Below are 23,376 nucleotides of genomic sequence, written 5' to 3'. Positions count from 1 at the left end.
GGAAGGACAGAATCTTGGTAAATGGGCAGGTAAAACCGTGAGCATTTAATTGATCGGATTAGGTAGAGGATGGTGGAGTGGTCAGCTGTGTAACTTGTATTGAAGCAGTGCCCAGGGTCAGAAATCCTGTGTACACAGAGGACAAGGGGCCTCTTGTCACATGCAGGAAGCAAAGGCCACTTTTGAGGCCTTTTGAAGATCACCAGGGGTGACAATTTGCAGTTCAAAATGCCTGACCACAGACACCTCTCCAGCTCCATTGCCTCCTCCATGAAGTCAGCAGCCATGGCAGCTCTTTGAGCAGAGCCAGGGTGTTAAACTGGAGGGACTGGACTGTACCTGCCAGTGACACCCCCTGAGACACCCTCCTGGCAAGGAGATGCCAGTTAGGAGCCGACCGTCTGCATAACCAGTAAGCTGCTCCCAGATTGCACAGACAGCACTTGCCACACGGTGGATCCCTCCTCAATATAAAAAAGGCCTGGGATGAGCCAAAGCACAAACCAGTCAGCAGTCCCACCACATGCCTCTCCGCAGTTAAGAACCCTTGAGCAGATCACACTGGCGTATTTTGGAGAATTTCAGCTCTGGTCTTTCGTTTGAAGCTGTTGAGGCTGTATTGCTTCCTGGACCTTGCCATCTTTTTCCAAACACATAGTTTGGATTGAGGTTCAGAAATAAATGTTTGGGATGTGACTCAGCTCCAGATACAACTCCTACAGTGTCCGCATGTACGTTGTGTCTCTAGCATCTGTTGCAGTCACGGAAATCAGTCAAAAGACCAGAATAGAATAAATACAGTGAATAAAGTCTAGGGGCTTCTTAGGCTGACGAAACTTAGGCATAGCTTTAGTGTAGGTCCTGTCCGCACTTTTGGGCCAAAAGCGTCTTGCCTTTCCTAATTTTTAAATCTTAGTTTGCCTTACTCAGCAGTAGGGATGTGTCTCTTCCACTGCACCAGTGCTAAGTAAACTTGTTACATCTCTCCCGTCCACCAGCCCCTAGGCACTGCTGGTGATTTACTGCTCCAGGTAAATTCCAAGGCAGCCCATTTATTGTGACTACTTCCACGGAAACAACCCAGCAAAAAGCAAAGCTCACCAGGGTTCCCTCCCTTCTACAGTACAGAGTCTGAGTTCCCAACTTAGGGAGGCAGACACCCAGGCAAAAAAATAGCATGAAGACATGGGTCTACTGTTGGTTTGGCAGACACTGGGTTTGGAGTACCCGCTGTGAACCATTACACCTGTGGTGCTGCTGTTGGAGCTACCACTGTCCACTTCAGCCATGGTTATGTGCTCTCCGTTATTATCCCTTCATTAAACAGTGTACTTTAACTAACTGTAATTGGACGAAACTAAGGTAGAAAGGGCTTGCTAATTTGTGTTCTCCATGCCGGAGTTAAATCAGGAAATAGGCAATCTCTGAAATCATCATCGCACAAACCATCCTCAGACACGCGCTGACAGCGCAGTGGTACAGGCAGCCTGCCCGCAGGGCTGTCCGGGAGGGCAGCACATGCCGCCCAGCGAGGATGTCTGCTCCCCACCTGCTCTGGCAGCTCCGCACATGCTCCGTCTGCCAGCCAAGTCCCAATCACCCTCCAAAGCTGCTTTGTCTACGGGCAGCGCTCAGCTGCCGAGGCTGGATGAGCTGCAGCATCTCTCAGAGCTGCTCGTAGGCAGCTTCCCTCGCTGAAGCTAAGATGTTTTTCAGAAGCCCAGTCAAGCTTCCAGGGATGTCATTTTAAGAGGGTCCGTAACAAACAGAATACACTGTTCCCATCAGGCTAGTGATAATGTCCTTGCCTTGACAACATCCTGCAGCCGTAAAGCGAGTTTAATTCTCTGACAAGAAGACTGGCGACAACTATCGTTGCATTGTTTACTGTAATAAATAGGATTCTTCCCTGAAAACCCTGGAGATGGCATTTGTCTGGTCTGGCAGTAAATGATGAGATTGACCACAATGGATTTCAGTTCCTCATCAGTGTTTGATCAGCACAAAGGTAAGTCACCTTCTACTAATTTCAAAATCCTCTGGTCTTCCCATGCCTCCCATGCAAATGTACTAAGATTACGTGACAGAATGAGTAACAAGAATTTTTTTTAAAGATCAGATTTCATAGAGATTTATTTTGGTTACACATGATGGAATTTCTTCCATCCGTTGTAGACATGGATATTTCAGCCTATTGCTACAGTGATTTTTAAAAATAAAATTTTTCAGCAGAATAGCAACAGCATCTGATTGCTCTTATGCTTAGCATTGAGATACAGGTATATATTTATTGTTTATATTATATATTGGTCCTCTTATGGATATATATGTAAAAACCCCTGCAATGTTAGCAAACAGAGCAGTTTAAAATGATGTAAAAATTTAAGAAAAGCTGATTTTCCTAAGTATACTAGTTTGTATACATTAAAAGGACTAGATGCTGACAAGAGATAGACTTTGCTTCAGCAAATCTTTGCTGTATATGTAAGTATTGCCATAATTGTGAATTTAAGATATCTTTAAAAGCCCCAACATGAAGATTTTCAATACGGTAAGGTTGCTATGAAAATACAGATATCTCTTTGTTGTCTGTTTTTAAGTTAAATGGTTGAATTTCATGTCTTTATTTGCCAATACAAGCTATTACGTCTTACAGCTTAATCCACTATAAGGAATGTAGTGGCATTCCTTTTATGTTCCCAAAGCAGGAAGCTGTCATTGTTTGATTATTCGCGTTGCAAAAAATTTCTCATTAAGTCAGCTTGCCAAATAATTTGTGTGCAGTGGCCACAGTTTCCAGTGCACACTTGCAAAGTGTCCAAGCTGACATGGCCGTGCTGGCTCTACAATGAAGGTGCTGACTGCAGAAAAAAGATGAAGGGCAGGAGGAAGACAGATGCTGTGGTGCCTTTTGGGCAGCCAGGTCCCACAGGCTGTACTTTTGTGCTTGCCTATGCTTCTTCGGTGAACCCAAAGTAAACACACGCCATGTAAGGCAGTGGACTTATGGCTGCCTTTCAGCCACAGTAGCACTCAAAGCCTGAAACAAGTCTTGAGAGCAGTGGTCTACACCAGCCCAGCCGGGACCCCATCCTGAGTAGATGGGGAAGACTGGGAAGCCATCAAGCAAAACTGAGTGACAAGAGACAAAAAATGCTACAAGCAAGGATAAAGGAGAAAGGAAAGCGCAACGGGAGAAGGGGGATCTGTACTGCAGGAACAGAGACAGGTGCTCCTAGGTCATGTGCAAATGGTATAAGGAGCATTTTGCCCAACAGGACAGAGGTGTGGGGCTGAGTGAGCTCCTGCAGCTCCAAACACCCGTTCTTAAGCTCTCCTTCTGCAGGCACTATGAGTATGCTCTGTGCCACATGCCAGCCCAGGAGTGCTCAGACTGGGGAGAGAGAGGGGAAACCCTGCACGCTCAGTGCGTGGGGATGGCTGCCAGGGAGCGGATGGAAGTGGTGCTGGGATTGAGTCTGGAATATGACCAGAGCTGGGGAAGGAGAAGTCAAATCTCCAGATGGATAAGGGGACAGACAGCAATGCAGGAGACCACTGACCCAAACCACCTTATCTGCATAGAAGTGAGAGAGTTGGGAGGCAACATCTGCCTGTACCTCCCTTTCCCCCTAATCTGCAGCCCCTCCTACTGCCAGGCCACTCTCCACACTGATCCATCCTTATTCCTGTCCAGCATCATCTCCAGCCCCATGTAACACTCCACTCACAGCAACTCCCCAGCAAGACGGTCCCCTCCAGATAAATTCATCATCATCTCTCCACCACCACTGCAGGGATGCTGGCTCATTAGATGATTTGTGACTTACTGTTTGCCTTCCCTGCTATCTGCATGGGAGGCAGATGGGGAGCAGGAGCAGACAACAGACAGTAATGGGACACTGAACCCATTGGTTATCATACAAAGAAAGCTGTATTCAAAGTTTACAGTGTATGGTGGATTTTATCTAAATAGCATGTTAATGTCTTGGCACATTACTGATTTAAGCAGGCATAATTTTTTTAGCAAGGAGAAGGGATATATCTTTCATTGGAGCAATTTATAACAATGGAAGACTATAGACTAGCCTTCAAACACACAAAATCATTATGTGCTGGTCCAATAAGGTAATCCAACCCTCCCTACAAACCCTATCTCCACCCCACAGATCAGAAAACCATCCCAGCTACAGACGAAAAAACCAGCATTCCAGGCTTGAAAATCACACTGTCTCTTTGCAACACTTCCTATGGTACTGCTCATTAATATCTTCTTATAATACTTATCAATAGTAATAGCAGTAGCAATAAGGGACTTAAAGAAGCCAAGCAACATCAGAAACACCTCCCCTCTTACTACTGCTTGGTGCCATTTAAATGTGTGCTGTACCTGGCTTCAAATGTTTACCATTTAAACAGAGAAGCTAGACAAAGGCCTGGACTGGTATTTTCACAGCCAGGCACACACAGGGTTTATTACTTTCTTAAGCAATCAATAAATCCGTTATATTAGAGAGCGAGTTACAATTTCCAAAACCTGCACTCATCCACGTCCCGCTGACCGTTGACACTGACATGCCTTGACAAGCTGTGGGAAATCACATAAGGCATTCAGCTACTGGTGGAGACAAGAGGGTTTATAGGAAAGCGGGGAGTAAATTATATACATAAATATTTCTTCTTCACAATGAACATAAATTATCCTGTTATCTAGCCTTCAGTTTTCAAAACGTAGTGTTTTAGCAAGGTCTAAATAAGCCATTGTCAAGGCCACGTACACTAAGCTGCAGGAAATTTATTTAGACCTTAAAAATCCAATGCAGGAGAAAGCATGTACTTATGTACATCTAACGTGCACTTTCTAAAACAACACATCAGCTGACATCGCAAATCATGCATTCTTCATAGGAGAGTCAGAGGAGAATTAATGTCCAGGCAGTGTAATTCCATTGCTCTGAATCCTGTGATCATTCTGCATAGTGTTTTCCGACCAAAAGACAATTGCTTTGTCTTAAAGAAATGTCGTGCTTTTAAAACACTGCAGCTTATTTCAGATAGATTGGCTTTTAACTTTTATTCTTTCTGAGGATTTTAGCCACAAAAGAAGATGTCACAACCCTGTATGTCATTTGGTCTTTGCTCACTAAGATTCTTCCAGACCTTTCTAGGCCACTGTTGTGCCAGCCTGCAGTTTCTCCCTACCCTTGCTCCATACGCAGGCTCTTACTGGACCTTCTGCCTTCCTGAAGCTGACTGACAGCTTCCTTTCACCAGCAGCATGGCAATTTCCCATAATAAAATGTAAAACGCATCTGAAATGGCACCAGTACTCACTGGCATTTACAGAACTGTAAGATAATAAATGAAGTAATGCTAACGCATTTGAAGATGGAGGGTCAGGCATTTGGCTGTTCACAATCCCTTTATGCCGCATGGTGCTGCTGCCCCGCCACAGCGGCGCTCCCCAGCAGGGTAAGCTCACAGAGGGGGACACAAGCGCTCAGTACCTCACTGACACCTTCTGCGAAACGCCCGCTCTCCGAAACATTCCTCTTCTGCCCAGGAAGGTGTCTGCAAAAAGAATGGCCTACAAGCTTTGCGTGCATGCCCTCTCATTCCTTGACAGGGTAAGCTGGAGGAAGATGAATTGGGAGATGTGTCACCTGGAGCCAAGTGCATCCAGCATAAATGACATACAAGCCCTCCTGGCATGTCCTGCTCCCTGTCTGGTGAAGCACCAGAAGACCACGCATCTGTCTTCCTCCTCACCCCTCGCCCAAAGCCACACAGGTCATGATAAAGACATTCCACTTGAAATTGCGTCACCCTAGAGAAATGGAATTAGTATCAGTCTGCCTTATGTCAGATGCCCAATATGGGCGCTCATCAATTCCTCCTGTCCCAGTCTCCTTCACCAGCAGGGTGACAGCCTGGTCCACCTGCCTCTTCTTGCTCTGACAGCTAGGGCTCATGGGTGGGGAAGTGTGAATCTTGGATGTGGGTTCATGCCACCATCCCTTAACAGGAGCGGAGCCCGTGTTCTGCTAGAGCACACATGGGGAAAACTTCTTCATTCATTCATCCATCCATCCATTCATTCAGAGTTTCGCTTCCTCTCCTCATACAGGAGGATAATTGCTCTGGGGAAAGCAGATTCAGCCCAGCACAAGCAAAGGCACAGGGGAGAAGGTGTTTTGGTTTTAGTTAGATGAAAAAGGGCAGAGGGAGTCAGGAACCCACATGCAGGCGTGCATCAATCTCCTCATCTTCCTGTCATCCTGCCCTCTGGGTAAGTAACTGCTCTGCTGAGGAGATGGAGAGTTTCCTTTTGTGGCTGGATTGCTCTGCTCCTGACTCACAGCAGGAAAATTTAACAGTACTTACAAGGCTAAACAGCAAAAAGTACAGAATTTACATGCGTGATGCATAAAAGGAGGTGAGGGCCCCTTTGATCCGCTGTCTGCCTCAGTACCTCTAACGGTGTCTTTCCCAATGCCAGCAGCATCTTCTCTGTACCATTCCCATATAATAACCACCACATGCAGCTGTGAGAGAAGCTTTGTCGGTGCAGGTGGATGGCACCTCCTGTGTACCTTCAGAGACTGGCCAAGAGGAGCAACACAAGCAATGATCATCTGCCTTGTCTCCTTGCCTTCTGCCCAGTCCATACTACACCACCCTTTGAGTATGGGACTAGCTCAGACCTGAGCTTGTTATTAACATGTCTTTGCTGAGTTTACTGATTGTGAGAGCAGTCTGCAGATCTGGCATGATAAGGAAATCTGATTAATGGGCTCCGTGATAAAGTCACTTCTTTTTTCATGCACTAGTTATTGATGATAACTCTCCAGAGGCAATGACTCTTAGTCTCTCCTGATCTCCCAAGCAAACAGGTCAAAGCTCCTGATCCAAATGAACAGTTCCCTCAGCAACAGACTCCCCAATAGAATAAAAACCAAGTTAACATTTTATTAATTTACAAATTTTATCAAATGTGTAACCTAAAAGACCAGCTAGAAGAAAGAAAAGACATTAAATTCTCTTCAGTTGAATAGTGATGGAGAGGGAATTTGTGCACTGGGGAAGGGAGATTTAACATCAGCTTTCTAGTTTTTCCAAGCCCACAACCATAGCTCCAGCTTTGACAGACTAACCTTTCCCAGGGTAAGAGCTGATTGCGTTTCCATGGCAGCCAAGTTTTGAAGTCGAGAGTGAAGACTGCATCCTGGGGAGAGAAGGTCACATGTGGGGAACTACACTGGGCTGTAAACCCCAGTGTGGAGGTCATGCAGGTTCAGCTGCAACAACAACTGATCACAACGTGAATAGTGTGGCTAATAATTTATAATTATCTTTAAAGATCTTTTATCACCCAAAAACATGTATGACAATGTTTAAAATACAATTTACATCAATGTGTTAATAATAATGTATTATTTGGTTATGAAAAAGACTTTTTACTAACTTTTCAAAGTCTCTGTAAATCATCTCCCTTTTTTCTGCACAGCTTACATAGTTATGCTGTCTCCAGAAGACACGACAGTAAGGATAAGTCACCAGTTGCTTAATCCGTCTTTCCTTTGATCAACTCTCTAGTGTGATTTAGGCATCAGTTTTACTTTCTCCTGCTAACAAGGTAGTGCAGTGGCTGGGCAAACATTATGTTCTGTAGCTCTGACCCTCAGCCACAGTGAACAGCACAGCTCTCGGCAGCTGTACTTCTTTTTCAGTTAACAGAGAACAGAAACTCTTTTTAAAATTAAATATGAGGCTGCGGCTGACCAACAATACATATCTAGAGCATTTTACCATTACATCAGATTTGACCCTGCACTAAAAAATCAACTCTTTTGGAGTTAACAGGTCAATAGTCCTCCTTGAAGCCAAAGGAGGTGTAGGCATGTGGAGCATGGGATGACTGGTCTGGAAGGAAGTTACAAGCAATGAAGCAAAGAGAGAATCATCGCATTAATTTCTCTAGAAACAAAAATCTGAGGAGTGTTCAGGAACAGGTCCTGCTAGGCATCTGCTTTATATAATACCTCATACTATAAATGCCAAACAAAATAAACCTCTCTTGGGTTCCAAGCAATAGTCCACCTTTCCTTTTTGCAGGAATTATTAACACAAACTATTGCTGCCAGTTCACTCTCCTGAGAAGAGAATTCCCCTGGACACCCCAGGGAAAGGAAGTGAAAAGCCTCAGTCTTCTGACTGGTGCAAGGATAACACTGAAACTGAAAACACCTGTGTCCTGATTTCATCCTATCTCATAAAAGTGTAGCCATCAATATCATGAGCTAGTTCAGTTACTACTTCATTGTTTCTCAAGTCATGTTACATTAATGTTAGTACGATTTCTTACAAGAGGTGGAAACTTTCCGGAAGTTTTCTTATGGCCTCTCAGTGTCTATGTCTGACAGTTTTTGGAAGAAGTCATGATGAAAACCAAGTTTCAGATGACTAACAAAAACCACAGTGCTGTTTAGATACACTTTGTTCCACCTCGAGTTACATAGTCATAAAAACTCAGTGAAATAAGTGTCATTATTTTCACTGTTAATCATTTGTACTTGCTCTCCGCTTACTCACGGACATACTCCTCCCCTGCAGGCGATGCAGCAGAAGAGATTGACTTGACTGTGGTTTACCAAGCAGCAGCTAATGGTGATGTGAACACACTAACAGCAGTGATTCGAGAAGATCCTTCCATCCTGGAGTGCTGCGACAGCGAGGGTAAATGAAGGCTGAGCTTGTTCTCAGGGGATTCGTTGCTTCAGCTTGCAATTAAGTTTTCCATTTTTTATCCTGATTTTTGTGTTCAGCAAATTATATTTAATAGCAGAATATGAGAAATTTGAGTTATTCTTTGGAACATGCACTGGAAATGCTCAGTTTGGACACTTCTTTCCCCTTGTAATTGTAGGATTTTTAATACAGATACAAATAAGTTGTTTTGCTATAATCAGACAGTACTTTATCATGAATCTATTTTATCTTCTTTAGGGAGAAGCTGAGAAATTGTTGTCAATTCAGGGAAGGAAAAAGAATATTTTTTATCAAAGCCAAATGCTATACATTCTGCACATCTCTAGAGTAGAAGGTTACAGTCTTTTGCACTTAAAAAGTATGTGCATAGACACAGTTTGAAAGATTTTGTCATGTACTTGTTTGTCAAAGGGTTGGTTGTACAATGTGCAATGATCTAAATAATCTATTTTATCTGTGAGACTGTGCTCCTTTTCATTTTGTGTTCAGGTTACTATTTAACGTTATTACAAAGTGCTGTCCATTGGCTGGGTTTTATATGCACCTATTTTCCAAGTGAATTAGAGCCGCAGATCTCTGGAAGCTTCTCTCAAGGAAGACTTTGTTTATTCAAAAGTATTTTTTTATTGCAGTTTCTTTTAAATAGTCTGTATGAACACTGTCTATTGTAATCTTTACCTTCTTCTACCAGGTTACCGATTTTTCCTACACTTTAAACCAGGCGTCCTAACTGTTGTCTTTAAAACATCTATCTGTCAGTAGGGAAAATGCTTAATCAAGCTAAAATGCTCTCAGTCCAGATCTTTAATGGGAGAGGGACTAGGTATGAAGGGCAGTGCGTGGAGGCAGACTGATCAGCAAACGGAATTATTTCAGCTCCAGAATAAACTTATTTACTAGGTTGTACATTCAAATGTAACTAAAGTTGAGTTTTGCAAGACAAAACATATGGCTCGTATCCTGCACATATGTCAGAGTCTGCATAACCACAGGTTGAGTAGCATGCATTTGCTCAGCAGTCTCATTGAACTCAGTAAGAATAATTATTCTTCAGTTCTGTCTGAAGTTTCTTGTAGTCTTCTAGTTTCTAATATTCATGTTTATTCCCAGCTTAATACTTTTAAATTGCTTTGTCAGATTCTGCAGGAAAATTTCTTGCCGTTATTCAGCAGTTAACAGAATGGAAGGAAGAGGAAGCAATTGAAAGATATCATAATACTTCATGATGAAATTTTGAGTATTAGGTTTGAATGTAGATTTCAGTTTTTTTCCAGCACAGAAATTGTTTGCAGAATATAAAATAAATTCTCATAACAACAGAAAAAAAATACTCTAGAGCAAATCCAGTCTTTAAAATAAGTTGTTGTCTACATAAAGCATCAACTCACAGACATACACCTTTGCACGGGTCAGGGTTTGATTCATAAATCTTTTGAATACATAGAGACAGAATGAAGCCGGAGTTTGAGGAAATCAGCCAAGTGCCATGTGGCTACTAGTCACTCTGAAGAATATCAGCCTCCAAAATGGTGTACAAAGCCAACAGTTCATATTGGGACCTTGTCAACAGAAAAACACTTTTCTCTCCAGAAGCAGAGTTAATGAGGCAAGGCTTTTGCTAATGAAGTCATGCTCTTTTTAAAATCAGTGGTCAGTAACCAGCATAGCAGTTACTTCCTGCCTACAAAAAGCCGAGTGCAACTGTTGGACAATTGTCAGAGAAAGGATTTGTTAATTTGCCAATACTAACATTAGCAAATAAGAAAATATCTCTACCTTACGGCTTTGACAAAACAAAAATAGTAAAAGAACGTTTGACTTTCTTTCCCAGGTTGCACACCTTTGATGCATGCTGTGTCAGGACGCCAGGTTGATACAGTGAAACTTCTGTTGAAGATGGGAGCCAATATTAATACTCAAGATGCTTGTGGACGTACCAGTTTATCTCTGGCAACTTATCTGGTACCAAGACTTGGGGGAGAAGGATGGAAAGATAGATGGAGTGATGGGAGTAAATGTGCAGACAAAATAAGATTCCTGTTTATATTACAGAAAGAAAAAAAGTACAAAACATTTGGTTCTAGACAACAGTGAAATTGTAAACTTTACTGTAACGCAAATCGGGAAGCAATGATTATTAGAAAAGGATCAAGACTCCTGTCAGAGTGTCCTTTCTCTTTCAGGTTGTAAAATTGGTGCATGCTATGGGGATCTCACTAGATCCAGGGTCCTCTGTGTGGTTTCAAGAAAGCCACTTGTTTCTGTGCACTGGCAAGGCCGCTCTGGTTCTTAATATGACCATTAACTTCTCCCCTCCCATTGTCAGCATCAGATTTTTATGCTCCAGAGAGGGCATTCCTATCTCAAATTCTGTTGGTCAGCAGGCATGTTTTCCTGCACACCACATGAGCCAGGGCATTGCTTTTTTTCACTACAGTGTTGGACATCAGATGGCCAGGTTAAGAACGTAAGTTCAAGGTGCTGCAGGTGCCAGTGCAGATACTCAGACCATAAGCAATCCAATCCCCCAGTCAACCTACATGCAAGTGATAGCAGGGGCAGACATCCCATTGAGAAGTTTGGGAAGGGAGATGTAGTGCTCTGTCTGAAGCATACAACGATGGTCCTCTTCTCCTTAGTCTTCTACTCCATGCTGGAGGGAATTCAGGACTCTGAAAGAGGATGGGGACCAAGTTAGTTGGGCAGAGGGATTGACCATGGGCTTCCGTTATTAGCTGAACAGAATGGAGGAAGGAATGATCACCCATGCTGCATAGTAAGAGTTATGGCTGGATGACCGCCAGTTCATTTAAAGAGATACTGTGGCAGCCTAATTAAATCACATCCCTTGCATCTAGTTTCTTCCTGCAAATTCAGGACAAAAACAATGCTTCTGCTCAGCTATGCAATGTTCAGCCAGAAAATAAGTGCAGAAAATAGTAAAACAGGCAGTCTCATTTGGAGCAAGGAGCATGCCCCACTTACTTGAGAATAAACATTTCCTCTGCCAGATATTTTCAAAAAATCCCATAATTAGTGTCATGCTTCTTTTTTCCTTCCTCTTTTCCCAGAGGGGAAAAAATATTCTTTGGAAAAAAAGAAATGACTGGAAAAGATTTAAACCACCCAGGCTTCGAAGTTTCCATTTCTCTTTCTGTGATGGATGTAATTGGAGGTCCAGAGAGCATTTGGCTGTGATGTCTGTCCAGAGAACTGAATTCAGCAGAGCTCCACAGTCACAATCGCATGCAGAATTCGGTGGTCTTGTACTTCCACTGGGAGCTGCAAGAGGGATGTTCTGATTCTATCATTCCACACCTTTTCCCTATAAATGCTGGTAATGTTGATCTGACGCAGCTCACACAGGAGGGAATGGTCTTTAGAGATTGCCTGCAGAGGTTTGAACAAAACACTGAAACACATGCTTGATTTCCCTGGGACTTACTTAAGCATACACTGAAAGATTTATGCAGTCACAACCTGATTGTTTAATTGCTTTTTTGTTGAAGTGATCAATAGAAGGTTTTAGTCCAAGAACTGATTCATCCCATCTGTTTTGGTGCTGTTTTCGGTCTAACATTGTCACTAATTCAAACTTCTGCAACATTGTTTGTAAGACCACATTCTAAGGCTTTTTAGTATTGATTTGCCATCCCTGCTAAAATCTTGTAAAGGAAATGAGATTAACCTAGCATAATTAAATCCACATGCAGGAGTATGTGTAGCATTTGCTAGTGATAGAGGAATTAGCAGGTTTTTAATCACTGTTTACTCAGTCAGTACTTGCCACAGCTGCAGAAAAACCAAAATGCAGTGTAAAGAAAACACCTTATCACAGAAATGAATGACCAAGATAGTCTGAGACTTGGACTCCAAAGAGGAACCGCTTTCAGTGCTGAGCGACTTCTATTGGGTAAACAAAAGACCAGTTCCTCTGCTGGCAGAAACAGCTACAGTCACACACGGATGCCAGAACTACCACGCAAAGATCTGGCCTGATGCATTTCACTGTCCTCTTTGACATGCTCTAATTTCTTTTTCAGGGCTGGCTGGAAGGCTGTGTCAGCCTGCTCAGAAACGGTGCTAAGCAGAACATACCCGACAAAAACGGGAGGTTGCCACTACACGCTGCTACCGCAGAGCCTGACGTGAGGTATGTCCCAGGCTCCAACAGCATTTGCTGGTTCAATCTCAACAGGTAGTCACCCACACAAGCTGCCCAGCCCAAAGGGGAGCCCAAGTCAGGAGGGTTAGCTGTGACAGTTATACTCGTGATTGCTCCTTTGTTTAGTGGTTATCATAAAGGGGATACAGAGGAGGAAAAGCATTGTACAACACTGTGTAACAGAGATACATGGCCAAGTAAGGTGAGGAACCTCATTTAAGATCACAACAGCAGGAGGGGAAAAAAAAATTATAATAGAGGTTGAAACCCTGGGTTTCCCCTGATCAACTACCTTTCTGCCACCTTCCCACAATATTACAAGAAGCTCCTTCTCTGGACTTCTCCTCCAAGTAGCATGACAAATGTGAGAAAAGTTTTCCACACAACAACCTCTCTGAAAGGCCCTGCTGTAAAGAGGAAGCTGACGTTTAATAGACCGGCTCATTTTTAACTACTTTTACTGATGGTGGAGTAACAACTACAGAGTGTCTTCACAATAAATCTTAAGAAAGGTCCTCTTTGTCTCATTCCAGCCTGTGATAATAGGAAAGTTTAATAAATTTTGATTTGTACATCTGAATAAATTCACTTAGAAAACTCTCCTAAGTAAAACATGTCTGGAGGGATAGAAAGACAGTAGAGACAGGTAAAACGTTCACTATATGCAAAATGTTCATGGGACTTAGTCACTGAGTCTACAATTTTGCTGCTGTTGCCATGTCAGACCAGGTCAGACCTCTATGTGTTTCTGCTGATCTTGCTCTCCAGCCCTTTTTAACAGCTTTATTCATTTTCCATGTTATCATTGCTTTTCATGCATCACTTGGAGAGAACAGTTTGAGGTTTCTGCAAAAGTATGGGTCACTATCATTAAACAAAGCCTCCACAGAAAGAAGACAATGTTTGTACAACACTGCACATGCTACTACTTGAAAGGGAACGGTAATCTAATCTACTTTACCAGCAGCACACAGGGTTCCCTGAATATTTTTCACATCTTCCATGGATACAGGCAGACCTTTGCTCTGCACAGGAGTTTACCAGTTGCTCAATTCCTTCTCCTCTGTCTTCTCACTGGGTTTGCCCCATGCCCAGAAGACCTGCCTGGAGCACTGAGCGGGAGGCTTTTCCATCACGGTCATTGTCACTCTCTCGAATCCCATGTCGTTGCCAAAAGACTATATGCAGTGGCCAGCTATGAAATGCTTTTTCAGCCAAGTTTGAAAGCTGGCAGCCACTGCTACAACCCCATGTGCTGGACACAGCACATGGACCACGTGGAAAGACAGAGGCAGTGATCAGCCAATTTACATATTGGTTTGATAATTGATTTATGTGCTTCAGTGCATTCCACAGAGCCTAAGAGGAAAGGTGAAAAGAGAATCTATGGAGTTCCTGATCTCTGCCTTTAAGAGCAGGTATCAGAGAAATCTCAGCTGCATGGCTGAATGTCTGCATATTTGAGTGGTAGCACTTACGTTGCCATAATGGTCTCAGGATATAAGTGAGCCAAAGTTTGTTGTTGATAAAGGTTTTACACTCAAAGAATGAGATTCCTTCACATACACTGGTTTCATTGATTACATCTGGGGTTAAAATACAGAACCATGTATCAGATTATAAAACTATGTGATAAATGGGTTTTACAAGCATATTGTGGTTATCATCTCACTTTCTTCCTGCTCACCAGTCCATTTTTACCCAGACCAGTTTTCAGATACCGAATTTCTGAGATTCGAAGTCGTCGTGCCAAATGACCACAAAATGCCTCTTCCCTTTTACAAATTTTTACCAAACTAATCACAGCAATCCTAAAATGTCATCCTTTTCAGAGTTCCTATAGTATGACTCCATTATGCCATTGGTTGTGTGATTCAGAAAAGGAGGTGTAACACCCCTTTGCTACAAGTATTTGTATCCATAAACAAACGGATTTGAAGTCCTAGCAAAGCACTGGGATCTGCCCAGTCTTAACCCCTCATGGATATTCTAGTTAGAAAAAAATTTAACTTGGACTTCTGGCACATGAAGATAGCATTACCAACGGATAAGCTTTTCACCTGCAGAATTGCCCAAATCATACCTAAGCAACTGTAAATGTCTTTCTTTTGAATAATTTACATTACCTAGTTGTTTATTACTGGGGGGTGGGGGGCGGGGGGGAACAATTATGACATGCAACATTCTCAACTTGATCTGATCCACACACCTGAGCACAGTACAATCCAGAAAACGTACTGGAAGCTATTGAAGAGTGTCCTGATGAAAAGCAGCAAAAGATTTTCATTAAGTCTCCTATGCATGGCAAAAAATGCATGGTTGTATACATTCACCTGTGCATTATCTGTACATTTATCAGAGTTCCCTCCTTGACACTTTATCACCTTTTAATTTCCTTGCAAAAAACCATGTCTTTTAAATATCCATGTTTTGAAGGTTTCTAGCAAATTCACACCTTCAGGTGAGCCACAGATTTGCATTATGATCTTATCTAGAGATCCACTAGGGATATATCTTTTCTTTTGCTAGAATCAGAAGAACTCTATATCCATGTTAGGATCTATGCTATTCAGCTTTGTTACAGCATGTGACAATATGGTCCTTTTCATGTCCATGGTCCACCCATGTACGTGATCCAAACACTTAACATCCTACTATAAAACACAACCATCTTCGCCAAACCTATAGTGATTTCAGAACATCTTCATAGGATACCTAAAAGGAAAAGAAAAACAAAATCCATGCAGTGTTAAAAATATTATTGTACTTGAATAATAGTTCCTGTAACTATTTTATTGTAACTGTTCCCTCCGCCAGAGGGGAGTGTTTGTAGACTGATATTCTATAAGATGTGAACAAATGCATTGCTATACTTTATAGCATAACAATGGCCCCATCCCAGCAGACATACTGTAAGGCATTGTAAAATACTGTTGGTTTGTGTGTGTGTAAATACATAGCATACATGTATACACACACACCCACAAACACATACGCAGTATCACATTACTCCAAGAGTTAAGGAGAGTAAAAAACCTTTTAGAAACTGGTCACTAGCATTTCTGTTTGTTTAAAACTTTACAAAATAGGATGAAAATGAATTGCTAAGCTACCAAAACCTGCACACATGTATAGTATTACACACTGTGATTCTAGCCTGGCAATCAGCATACAAATTCTTCCTAGTGGATCTGCTTTTAATTCCCAGCACTAAACTTCTGTTGTTACAGTAAGCCATAAAGTTCTATTTGCTTTTCTATGATGACAAAGCTCAGACCTAAGATTATGAACTGTGCCCATCACTAACACTGATTTTTCTTGAAATTGCATGGTTTGTTTCTCAAAAAGTATCAATTTTTCAGGTTTAGTCAGGAGTACAGCACACTGATTATGTCATTGCTTCCGCAGGCTTCTGAACGTGCTTCTGCAGCAGTCAAATCTTAGTGAAATTAATCATCAGGACAATGAGGTGAGTGAGCTTGTGCTACAAGTCGCAGTCCCAGGCTCTGGGGGCATGCAAGTCATGCTGTTCAGAAAGAGTCCACTGTACTATCAATTTTATGATGAGACTATGCACTAGTCAAAAATTTCTATTAATGCTTTTGCTGAACTCTGCAAAGCATTATCTCATTTTTCCTACTATACATGATGAACCTTTAGGCTAATAAACCTTCTCCATATACTGCAAACTATGAGGTACCTTGAATCAGTCTCTTAACTCACTTGCCAAGACATTAATTGCTTTTGATTCTTCTGAAGTTAGACATTGGACTAAATCTTCACCTTTACCAATCATCCCGTCATTAAAGAACTGTTCTCAGGAAAAGTAACAGAAAGCTAGTATCACACAGAACAGCCATGGAGCTACAAAAATTTATGCTATCCTCTGATCCTTAAAGAATTGTGTCCTGCATATTTATATAGTGTACACAGGAGAGTGTTGACTTCCCAAATGTGGTGTTCTCCAAATAGAGAAGCCAAGACACAAGAGAGACTCTGGATGTCTTTTCATATGTTTCTCTTCACTCTAACAATTGCTCAAGGATGCATCTCTTCTTCATGGTGCCAGAACCACCACAGGGTTGTCAATTTTGCTTCTTCCCATGAACCTTCCTTATCCACTGGATGGTTTGCAGAGCCTGTTCACAACAACCTAAACCAGATGTATGCTTTGTCCTGGTGTAGAATAATGTTACTAATGAATTGCATGGAACCATGAATCATAATTTCAAGCTGTAATGTTTTCTTGTAATGCATTGCTACATGTAATTTGGAACTTTTAGTCCAGCTCACAGTCATTTGGCACTGAGAAGATATTTGTTTAAGTGTCAGTACTAAGCCCTGAATATTCATGTTTTTTGAAAAACGTGGATCCGCACAAATGAGTACAGCTAATAGAGCTGTTCTCTTGGCTTAAGTAAAACACTTCAGTTTTCCCATCTTACACTTGAGAAAAACACCCCGATGAATGCATGAACACATAAACAGTAAGAAATACATCTGGAGGTTTCATAGTTTCCACAACTGTGGCTTTCTGTGGGTTTACTTATAAAGCCTGTAAGATGACAACGTGAAGAAACATTCCCTGAAAAAGCCTCAAATCTGGGCAAAACGAATGACACACTGTATTTCCCACAGCTATTTCTTGTTTCTCCTTTTATGTCCACTATTGCTCCTTATTTTTTATAAATATGCAATTGTTTGGCTGTTTCACCTTTAATATCATATTCTGCTGGATCTTCAGCTTTTAACAGTTCTGATATCACTCTCATGCTTCCTCTCACAAACAGTAGTCTGTCTGCAGATGCCGCTCCAGGGTGGTATCACCGTGCACAAATCAGATGGGTGGAGGCTATACGCTATTGCCCGCTGCAGCAGGCCCACACGTGTGAGCTGTCGCTACAACCAGCTCAATGCTCTTCGTGCTCCGAAAGGACACGTGGAATGTACGAATTATTAGAAAAGGAATAGAGATCAAAACAGGAAGCAGCATTATGGTCTGTCTGAATCCTTGGTACACCCGCATCTTGAATGTTGGCTGTAAGAGTAATCTGAAAAAAAAATATACAAGAAAAGGAACAGAAAAGGACTACAATGATGGTAATAGTGACAGAGTAGCTTCCTTACATGGGCAGACTAACAACTAGAACAAACTAACTACAATAGGACTTACAGCTTGGCAACTATGCCAGAGGGAGGATATAATGCAAGTCCATGGCATCATAAATTTCCTGGAGAAGATGAAAAAACAATTATTATTAACTAGTTTTTACATCTAAAATTATGGGGACACCTACAGAAATTATCAGGCAGCAGTTTTAAAGAAAATGAAAAGCATTACTTTTTCAGAAAATGCATACAGGTGACTTGCTGATATACAGGTGACTGTATATCATCAAGACTTGTTTCTCATCTTTTCTCCCTAAACATCTATTACGGAACTTTCTGATCTGTGTCCCTGTACTAGAGAGATCTTTGATCCCTACCGACAGTTCTTACAGCTGACTGCTGTTTACCACAGTAGAAACAGAGAGAAAGTTGATTTTTCTATGATTTTTTGACTATATCAACAGACTGAGAGTGGATGACAGAAAGCTGGCCTGCTACACTGTAGCTTCTCCTCTTTCAGTGATTTTTCCTGCTCTCCAGGACTAGGGTTGAGGACCCATTTCCCAGTTGGGAATCACTTCACTGAAGCCTCACTTCACAACACTCGCAGATACTGGGTGTCCATCAACAGTACTAAGTCCCTTGTGTTGAAACCTTGGTCCACCGATGTTAATGGCAGAGCTCCCATTAATTTCAGTTAGGGCAGGATTTTACCCTCATTTTTGGTTTTACAAAACCAAAACCCCCATGATTAAGCTTTGCAAACCTGCTCTTGTTCAACTGCTCTATTTTGTCATCACCTATACTTAAGCCATCTGGGGACGTGAAAAGCCTTATAAGATACCTGATGAGTGAGAGAAATTAATGTTAGGGCATTCAAGCTTTTAGTTAGAAAATCACTGCTAACAACTTCCAACTGTCTGTATCAATGTTTTATAGCTCATACTTTACCTGAGTTGTTGCCAATGAACTTTATGGGATTCTATGTCAAGTTTTCATTTCTTCTCCGCTCTAAATTTTTTGCTTCTTATCATTTTGGAAACCAGGCAAGACCCTTAAAAAGCATTTTACCTGATAAGAGATAGTAAATAACGCCTGCCCAAATCTGAACCACACTAGAAATTTTTAAGAAACACATGGAATGAGTAACTTTATATAGAAAATCTTTAATATTATGGATGTAGAGTGAAATATAGGTGTGTGTAACAATGCTGATGAAGGTGCAAATACAGGCGATGAATTCTGTGATCTACCAAGACTGACTGAACACAGCTAAAATGGAATGAAAATGCAGATCAACAGCTTACCATTTGCTTTGTTTTCTCCCTAAACAGTAAATATGAGATGTTTATGTTGTGACTGTTTTGTTGACATCACTGGGCCAGTTCCTTAGCTTGCTGATTACTGCCAGCTAGAATACTAGCTTATAATATTTATTTTGGATCAAAGATAAGACCTAAAATAAACACCACACTGTGTCATGTCAAAGCACCAGTCTAAAACAGTCTTTTCTCACAGGACCCAAACTGAGGAGCGAGGAGCCACCCCCAGCCGTCGCATTATTTATGACAGGCTATAGTCACCTACGAAAGAAGCATTCATGTTTGTATCCATTTTCTGTAATAGCTCCAGAAAGCTAATTGTTCAGTTCCCCCTTATGACTCCACTAATTCAGAAGCTGTTACTAATTATTCCAAACCAAGAGGGAGAGGGAAGAGTCTGTCAGTCCCCAATGCTTTCAGAACTGTCTAGCTTATCTACGGAGACTTGAGGGGTGCTCCTGTGAGTGACGATTATTTGCTCTCCGGGTTTGTGGCTTTCAGGGAATGACTTCACTCCACTGGGCTGCTTTCCACAACAGGCCCCAGCACACCCAGACTCTGCTGCACAAGGGAGCAGACCTCACTCTGGTGGACAAAGACTTCAAAACAGCTCTGCACTGGGCAGTACAGGTGAGCCACGACCACGGTTTCACCACGCAGCTGCTTGAGCTGAGCTGGCTATTGTCGTGTCCCAAGTACTCCAAAAGCAATTATTTTGGCTGTGAAATGAGGAAAATGGATGCTAGGAATGCCCACTAAGAGCCCCAGCATTTTGCCAGTGGGCACGGATCAAGGATCTAACACCTTCTTTGGAGAGGAAGGCATGCTTAATATAGGCTCAACACTGTTGCCTTAAACAAAAGTTATCATTTATCTCACTGGGACTATGTGTATGCTTCATGTTGAACTCATCCTTAAATTTTTTCACTAAACCAGGTTTGCAGAAATCAGCAGCTTAAATAGTCTTGCCAAAGGCTTTTGGGAATAAAATAAGGTAAACACAAGTTAAAACATATTTTAACAGCTATCGTTGTGGAATAATTAGCTGTAGAGTTGAGGCCCTACTTCTGTGGAGATTAAGAAAGACAAGGAGCCAAACACATTTCCTGTTGAGCTGTATGGTCCTACCTTCTATGCAAAAAAAAATGTCAAATTGCTAAAAATTATTCAGGCCATCATTAGAGAATAAAAACACACAGGTTTAATATGGCATTAAACACTGTATTATGCAATTGGTAGTAAGTGGTCTAAAACAAAGCCTAATTTACTAAGTTATGCCTCAACTTTACTGCAGAAAACTTCCCAGATGAAATTATATAAATATGTTTTTACTTGCTCACTTGCCATAGCAAGTTCTGATATCAATGTTCAGAACACCTGCACACCAGATAAGCAGAAATAGAACTTGCATGAAAATCCAGTAACATTTTCCTACAATGACTAACTATTTGCATCCTCACCTTTTGGTCTAAGTTCACTCATCTTGAAAAATGTGTCAACAAAGAAATTTAAAAGCTCTGAACTGCCAAATACTATATTTGTAAATGAGTAAGGACATCTAGAACGAATGATCTGTTTCCTTCAACCACAGCCTCCCACAGATGGTTCAGATACAACAGACTCAACTTTTGTTTTTCTGAAGTAGAGGTATATTTTGGCCTCTGCAAACGGTATTATTTCAACATTAGTTTTGTCCTTCTTTAATCCTAATCAGTCTGAAACTGGACTACATCCCTTGCTATTTTGTCTTACGAGACCAAAGGTATCTACTCTAAAACCTGCTGTGCATTTTTACTAGGCTTACTCCAATGCAGGCTGCTTCCAGTGGGAAATCTCCGAAACTCACGCAAGCTCCTGCAGGCTAGGCAGTGGTCTGGATCATAGCACTGGGAACAAGCTGTCTCTCAAACAGCAAGACAAAGGGGAATCCCCTTCATATCAGGACCCTCAGAGTTCCCCTCATACCTCAGTCTTTCCCCGATTTTGTATTTTGTAAATTTTGCTATTTAATTCCACCATTAACTCCCACCTTCACCTTTCTCTCACAAACAGGGAGAATAACTCTTGAGAAAGGGGGAAATTAAAACCGCACAAAACCCACTTGGCTTCACATAGAGGCAAATCACAAATACATCTTCTTTCTCCCTTTAAGCTTCTCCCAGAAATCAGAGGAAACGTGTGCAGGATGACCTCCCTTTTTTAATTCTTGTGAGATTCCTGCTAGGAAACCTTATAAATTGCTTCTTCCATCCACATACTTCTCCATATTCTAGGACCAGAACAAGCAGTTGAAATACCAGAGCATGGACTAGATCTGTTACTATTTCTCTTACTCAAGCTTGGCCAAGAAAAAACACTTTCTGCCAGTGCTCCCTGCTGCCCTATTGGGCCCAGGAGAAATATATACTGTGGACAGGCATGACTTTCTCTGCTACAACAGAGAGCAGAACAACAGCTCTGCTGGGTGGGATTATCGTTCTGTCTAATAGCCTCCTCCGTGGCTGCTGAAAAGGGGATATTTTTTCCTTCAAGAATTGTGTTAATATTCTCAGAGCACAAGGGACTCACAGAGCTCAGGCAGTACCAGCTGCAGGAGTTGTTTTCGACTGAATAGGGCCCTGTGTTTAATTTCATTTTCAAAAAATGCAGCAAGGGGAAGACCAGGTACTGCACAGAAACTTGTTTCAGAAGTTGCAGGAAAGAGGCAGTTTGTGCACACTGGACTGCAACACAGAGCGGGACCACATAAAACCATTGCCCGCCATTCAAAACAATTTTTCATGCATGTTTCATATGAAATAATTGTTCCGCACTGGCTGTTTCAAAGACCACATGTTTGGCACTTGGTCTCCCATCAGACAAACAGTGGCTGTGGAGTCCCAGCTGTATAACTAGACAGACCTTGCCCACACCAAGGTCTGCTCTATTGAAAAGCTCAAACCTCCTGCCGCTCAAGTTCACGCCTTCAGTGCAAATGTGTTACATCAGTGTCAAAAACACAGATCATTCTTGTTTGAAGTAAGAATATCTCATGTCACATTTTTTACACATGCAATACACTGGAGAAGAAAAGAATGGAGAAGAGGAGGCTGAGGGGAGACCTTATTGCTCTCTACAATTACCTGAAAGGAGGTTGCAGAGAGGTGGGTGTTGGTCTCTTCTCCCATGTAACTAGCACTAGAACGAGAGGAAATGGCCTCAAGTTGCACCAGGGGAGGTTTAGGCTGGATATTAGGAAAGATTTCATTACTGAGAGAGTGGTCAAGCACTGGAACAGGCTGCCCAGGGAAGTGGTGGAGTCACCATCCCTGGAGGTGTTCAAGGAACGTGTGGACGTGGCATTGTGAGACACGGTTTAATGGGCATGGTGGTGTTGGGTTAATGGTTGGACTTGATGATCTTACAGGTCTTTTCCAACCTTAATGATTCTGTGATCCTGTGATTCTGTGAATGTTTTTAAGAGCTGGTGCAGATAGGGCTATATTAGAAGTGTCTCAGAAGGTATTTCTCTCCTTTCATGTCAGCCATCAGTAATTGCTGTAATGAACAGGAAACAAACCATTGTAACAAAAAACTGTTAACTGATCCTGGAACAAAGGGTAAAGCCATTCTAACAGTTCTAGATAATGGTGTCATTGAAATCCTAGTAAAATACAGTATATGCTATACAGTATACACTATCATTCTACATACTACTGTATCATAATAGTATTAGTAGTACCTTGGAAATAGCCTGAGAAAATTTGGAATCTTCCTGCATTGCCTTGCCAGTTGTCATGATTTTTACCAGAAGTTTCTTTGTTTCTTTCTTAAAACTCTGGCTCCCACAGTCATATGATTTTGTAAAAATATCAGCTTTCATTTAAAGAATAAACAAACAATCAAAGATTTCTTCTAAAGTGAAGAAATGCAAACCTCTACGGATAAAGAGAAGGCAACTTAAAACAAGCCATTAAAAATAATATTCTGCCATGTGGAGCTGCGCTTATGATTTTTTTATAGGTTGATTCG

The 23,376-nt window shown here is 41.8% G+C and overlaps 1 protein-coding gene across 1 annotated transcript in view; it reads left to right on the top strand.

The window, feature by feature from the left end:
• The first annotated feature begins 1,968 nt into the window (after window positions 1-1,968).
• ANKRD55 (ankyrin repeat domain 55) overlaps window positions 1,969-23,376 on the top strand; it is a 48,671-nt gene continuing 27,263 nt past the window's right edge. Inside the window, exons 1-6 of the mRNA XM_059834283.1 lie at window positions 1,969-2,008; window positions 8,614-8,736; window positions 10,601-10,731; window positions 12,813-12,922; window positions 16,343-16,403; window positions 19,867-19,995. Coding sequence (XP_059690266.1) covers window positions 1,969-2,008; window positions 8,614-8,736; window positions 10,601-10,731; window positions 12,813-12,922; window positions 16,343-16,403; window positions 19,867-19,995 — 594 coding nt within the window. The remainder of the gene's footprint in view (window positions 2,009-8,613; window positions 8,737-10,600; window positions 10,732-12,812; window positions 12,923-16,342; window positions 16,404-19,866; window positions 19,996-23,376) is intronic.

This window comes from Gavia stellata, chromosome Z (assembly GCF_030936135.1).
Source record: "Gavia stellata isolate bGavSte3 chromosome Z, bGavSte3.hap2, whole genome shotgun sequence".
Taxonomy (NCBI): Eukaryota; Metazoa; Chordata; class Aves; order Gaviiformes; family Gaviidae; genus Gavia; species Gavia stellata.
Note: the sequence above shows the minus strand (reverse complement) of the source record. Positions and strands in the feature narration are given on the sequence as shown.